Here is a 6,207-nt window from a genome sequence, read left to right on the forward strand (position 1 = left end):
GTTCTGGTAATGTTAGTGAGAAATATTGATCGAAAAATGGCCTATGTAGTGACACTAGACTGTAGGTGATATCATTAGGCAAACTTATTATTGAGACAGTTATGATATCTAGAAGTAATATTGGAAAACATGCTTTTATTTTAAGAATGTTTTTAAGTCGTTCTAGAAAAAAATTCTGTTTGAATTCCAAAAGAGACAATTTTTACTGATTGCATGTTTTGCAATGCCTATTAATAAGAGTCAAGCACATCCATTGTTCAAGGTTTGTTTGTTTATCAAATATCCTATTTTTTTTACACATGACCAATTATATGTTACCTTATCTACAGAGAAATATTAAAATTGTTAATTCAGATAAGGATGATCACTACAAGAAATTAGAGTATTACCAGCGACGGGCGTCGCCGCTAAAGGTCGAAAATATCGCCGCTAAAGGTATTAGCGGCGACCTGTCGCCCCTAAAAGGGTCCCTGCTGTTGGTTCGTTGCTAATGCTCCACTGGTCGCCGCTATTGCCTTCCGCCGCCGCTAATACTATCTGTCGCCGCTATTATATGTATTTTTATACATACAAATACACATACATACATAATACAATACAAAATACACATATACATATAAAAACACATACACATACAGAATTCACATACAAAATACATATATACATACAAATGAACATACAAAAACACATATAAATACATAAAATACACTCAAGATACACATATACATACAAATGCATATACAAATACATATCCACATCCACAAAAACAAAATACACATACAAATACACATCTAAAAAATCAAAATTATCAAAATTTCGTCATGAACAGTAGTGGTGGCGGTATACTCCGGCGAGAACGGTGGGGGATCTCAAAATTCCGACAACCAACACAAATTTAGTAGGGAGAAGAGAAAAGGAAAAGAAAAGGAGAAAAAATGAAGAGGAAGAGGGGTGAAATATCGAAGATTTCGGTGAAATTCCGATGAGGTCGACGGTGGTGAGCAGAGAGAAGAAGGGAAAACACAAATGACCGGGAAAGAAAAGTGAGGACGAAGAGGATTTTATTGTCGACGCTCTTTAGCGGCAACGGGCAACCTTTAGCGGCGACACATCGGAGGGAAAACAATCCGGGGTTTCCTATGTCGTTGGATCATCGCTTAAATCGACGGATGGGGTTGAAATGACGCGGATCACCAGAACAGGAAATAGCGGCGACGGGCAGCCTTTAGCAGCGATACACCGGAGGGAAAACAACGCGCGATTTTCTACGTCCTCCTAGTCTTTGGATCATCGCTTAAATCGAAGGTTGGGGTTGAAATGACGCGGATCGCCAACATAAGCCTTTAGCGGCGACGGACACTTTTAGCAGCGACAAAAAACGCGTTTGTTTGTTGTCGCCGCTAAAAGTGTCCGTCGCAGCTAAAGGTGTCGCCGTTATTGCCTATTATTCTTGTAGTGGTGATAGACTTACAAATCTTTAATGTTGTTTATAAAGAAAGTTTTTAGAAATTTATAAACAATTCGTAGATTTTATTTTTATAGCATCTTTACTTAATTATAGTAAATCATATTTTATTCATCATTTTGATTTAGAATTTATTTTTTTGGGTTTATGTAAGTTTATTACATTACCTTCATATTTAATTTCTCATATATTAATGTCATTTCCATGATTTATTGTGTTTTTTTCAATATATTCAAATGTATATTGCATCATACAAACTTATGATTTTATAAAATAACTAAATTTACAAGACGAAAATTATATATTCATAATGGTTTATATATATCTTTTTAAAAACAAAATAACAAATTTACCAACAAAATTTATGTCTTTGTATGTTCCGTTGATTTTAAAAATAAAATAGAGATCTTGAGATTCAACATCAGCCACGTATTTCACATCTGCCGCTCTAACCCTCTGACGTATCGGCGCGACAGGTCTGGTATAATCATAAATGATTATACCGTGTCGCTCGTTCCTTTCTCCTCCGCCACCATCCCCACCACCATAACCGCCACCGCCACCACCACTACCACCACCTCTAACACCAGCTGACCCCAACACTGTCACCTCCGTTACTTATATCACCGTCACCTCTGTCACCACCACCTCTTCGGCCACCAACTGTCATAATCATTTATGATTACTCAATCTGTGAACATACATATATGTATAATCATTTATGATTAGGCATATACGTATAAACATGTATAATCCTATATGATAATACCTCTCTGCCATGTAATCATTTATGATAATGCATACCCAATTACTGCCAGTACGCTGGAGCATTAGAGCGGCAAATGAGAAATATGTGGCAGAAGTTGAATCTCATCATTTGTACTTTTTTTTTTAATCTCAAGTGAACCGTCTCCTATATATATATATATATATATATATATATATATATATATATATATATATATATATATATATATATATATATATATATATATATATATATATATATATATATATATATATGTTCAGATTAATTTGAGACCACGTTAATTTTGTTAGAACGTGAGACTAAATCTAAAAATAATTTTAAAATGCAAAATAAAAGGAAAAATCTGAAAATTCTTTTTTTAATTATTATTTTCGTCACTTTAAATGCCTACAAAATTAAAAAAAAAAATACCGTTTTTTTTTAAAAATGCGTGAAATATTCTAATAGAATATTACACTGTAAATATTCTAATGTGATTTTTAGATTGTTAGAATATTCTACTAGATTTGTCAGACGCGTAAAATATCTAATATTCTACTAGAATATGTAAAAAAAAGTATTTTATTTTATTTTATTTTATCATTTTGGTATTTTTTTTTTAATTTTTTTTTGGAAAATATAAATGACGAAAATAATATTTGAAAATTTTCAATTATTTTGCATTTTAAAAATGGTTTTTTTATCTACAAAATGAATGGCTAGGATTGCGTCTCACGGTCTGACAAAATTAGGTTGTCTCACATGAACCTATATATATATATATATATATATATATATATATATATATATATATATATATATATATATATATATATATATATATATATATATATGGAAAAGTTCAATAGAGAACCATAATTATTGGTTTTTCAAGGAAACAAATCTTTTTTTCAATTTTTAGAACTTATTCTTTACCGAAAAAAAAATCTTAAAATATCTAAATTCATATATTAACATTGTGAATGTGAAAAATATTTTTTAGAACAAGCTAAAGTATATAACAACGTTAAAACAATTCCAAAGCATCCAGATGAAAAACAAACTTAATGTTCTTCTACATATTTTACATATCATGCATTTTCAATATTTTCAAGATTGTTACGTCTAAATATAATATATCCACTAAACAATGGATTTTGTGGTGCAAGGCAATTAGTATATATTTGTATGCGTTAAAAAATATAATATCAACTTTGTCGTGCTAAGGAATATAATTAATATCAATTTACAAATATATACATAGTCAACATATACCTGTACACATTCAAGATTTATACACTAGATGGAAAAGGTGACCTCTGATCATTAAACTTTTTTTGTTAAAAATCAGGTGGACTGATTTCATCTTAGGCTGCACTATAAATGGAGGCGGATACCATTGCCAGACAAACACAACAAATAAATAACACTCATCGAGATGGAAATCTTCAGTTTCTTCCCTTCATGGCTTTTTTCAACAGTATCAATTCTCTTATTTTCTTCAATCTTCTTGTATTCTCTACGATGGAAGAAAACATCCAAGGCTGCCCCTAACCTTCCCCTCAGCCCTCCTAGGCTTCCGATAATAGGAAACTTGCATCAAGTGATAGGTAAAAACTTCCATCAAATCCTATGGAAAGTCTCCCGAAAATACGGCCCTATTATGACGGTCCATTTAGGTTCCACACCATACGTCATCATCTCCTCCAGTGAATTTGCAAATCAGGCCTTAAAAGCCCACGATCAGATACTTTGTAATCGTCCACGTTCCAAGGGTTTCAAACGACTAACCTTCGACTACATGGACGTTGCTTTCTCCCCTCATGCTGATCAATGGAAGGAGATGCGAAAGGTTTTGGTAACCGAGTTCTTAGGTTCTAAGAGGAGTAAATTGTTCAAAAAAGTGGTAGACACTGAGGTCAAGGGCATGCTTGATTCTTTTTCATCACTGCCGTTGAATACTACCATTGACCTAGACGAGAGGCTCTTTCATCTCGTAACCGATATTGTTAGCAGGGTTGCAGTGGGCAAGAGCTATAGAGAAGAGACGTTTAGGGGTAAAAAATTAAAAGAGATGCTTGATGATCTGGTAATCTCTCTTTGTGGCTCTGTTTCCGATATTTATCCAGGCAGATTAGGGTTGATATTAGACGAACTACTTGGGTTTAATCGGAGACTAGAAAAGACTTTCAGTAATTTCGATGCCTTTCTTCAAATGGTTCTTGATGAGCATATTGATCATACTGGAACAAGTGACCATGAAAAAGATATGGTTGATGCATGCAGATCTCAGTTGACTACAAACGAAATGAAAGCCCTTTTGATGGTAAAAAACCTAAATTATTAATATTGCATGTTTTTCGAAAAAACTAGCATATAAATGTAAGCTAACTCTTGTGATCTTAAACCTATCAGAATGTGCTTAATGGAGCAATTGACACAACTACCACGACAATGGTGTGGACGATGTCTGAGATTATTAAAAATCCTAGAGTTATGCAAAAGCTACAGGAAGAAATTCGAAGATGCGTTGGGAGAAAATCAAGTGTTGAGGAAGCAGATGTTGCAAATATGCCATACTTAAAGTTGGTGGTGAAGGAGGCGTTAAGATTGCATTCGACTGTTCCGTTCTTGCTTACAAGAGAATGCATAAAGCATTGTCAGATTGGTGGGTACGACATCTTCCCTGGGACAAGAGTGTTGATAAATGCATGGGGGATAGGAAGGGATCCAAAAGTGTGGACAGAGAGTGCATCCATTTTCAATCCTGAGCGCTTAGAAAACCTTGAGTTGGACCGTAGTGAGATGATTCCGTTTGGAGGGGGCAGAAGAGCCTGTCCAGCGGCAAGCGTTGCTACTCAGATTGTAGAATATACGATTGCAAACCTTTTTTACTCCTTTGATTGGCAACTTCCAAGTGGAATGAAGAACGAGGAACTTGACATGGAAGAGGTTGGTTCCCTGATCGTTGTTAGGAAAACGCCTCTTTCCCTTGTGCCCGTGAAGTATGATTGGCAAGACTAATTGATAATCATTCGGTTTTCCATGGGAACAAGATTTGGGGAGTAATATACTAATACATATGTATGCAATAATATGATTTGAAAGTGTCACGGAGCCCCAATATGTTATATCTATTTACTCAATATTTGATGCTATAATTAAGATACTTTGTAAAAATTCCTTAATCTATCCTAGAGTTGAATATATATATATATATATATATATATATATATATATATATATATATATATATATATATATATATATATATATATATATGAGTAAGATCAAATGAGAACACCTAAAAGGTTGAGAACGCGAGAACAGTTCTAAGCCCTCTAGAATTTAAAATCAAAGGTTAATATTAACGGGCCATTTATCTAAATTCTGAAAGTCATAGGATTAAACTGTAACTTCTTAATTAACTAAAATTAACTAAAATGATACAATAGTCATTAGGTTTTATCCTATTTTTATCAACTCCTAAAATCTCTCTCTCTATATCTCTATCTCCCACAATTTTTATTTCTATCGATACACGTCTCTCCCCTACGGTTTTCTCTCATCTATTCGACCGCTTCCCACTGCTCCTGTTACATCGATTTCGGAATGAGCCCACTCTGTTCCACCATCGTCTCCACCGATATCTCCATCTTTTGTACCATTCTCCTATCTGCTTAGTAACATCATCTCTATCCCCTAGATCTGAGCTCTAATTACTGAAACGACAATGATAGAAGATCAAGAAGGATCTCAAGTCCTCACTCCTCCGCCGCCTCAGCCACTGTGACAACCGTAGACAATCACGGGTTCTACGATCAAAATCAAGTGAGATTATAGGTCAATAGATCACACAAAGGTATATCTTTCTCCTATTACTCAAAACCTTGATGCGAATACAATTGTTTTTTTGTTCAATTTAGTTGATTTCAGTGAATGTTAACCATGGCTGCCAGACTGAAGCTGTAATCCGTATCGCTGAGATTCGAAG

General features: G+C 34.1%; 1 protein-coding gene across 1 annotated transcript; it reads left to right on the forward strand.

Annotated features, from left to right (window-relative positions):
• Nucleotides 1–3,602: 3,602 nt before the first annotated feature.
• Nucleotides 3,603–5,359, forward strand: LOC145122604 (eupatolide synthase-like). Its single transcript, XM_079058177.1, has 2 exons — nucleotides 3,603–4,539; nucleotides 4,629–5,359. The coding sequence occupies exons 1-2, from the start codon at nucleotides 3,652–3,654 to the stop codon at nucleotides 5,235–5,237; spliced, it is 1,497 nt and encodes a 498-aa protein (XP_078914303.1). The 5' UTR covers nucleotides 3,603–3,651; the 3' UTR covers nucleotides 5,238–5,359.
• The last annotated feature ends 848 nt before the right edge of the window (nucleotides 5,360–6,207 follow it).

The sequence above is a fragment of the Lactuca virosa genome, chromosome 6, assembly GCF_052849685.1.
Source record: "Lactuca virosa cultivar CGN04683 chromosome 6, Lactuca_virosa_CGN04683_v6, whole genome shotgun sequence".
NCBI classification, from domain to species: Eukaryota; Viridiplantae; Streptophyta; class Magnoliopsida; order Asterales; family Asteraceae; genus Lactuca; species Lactuca virosa.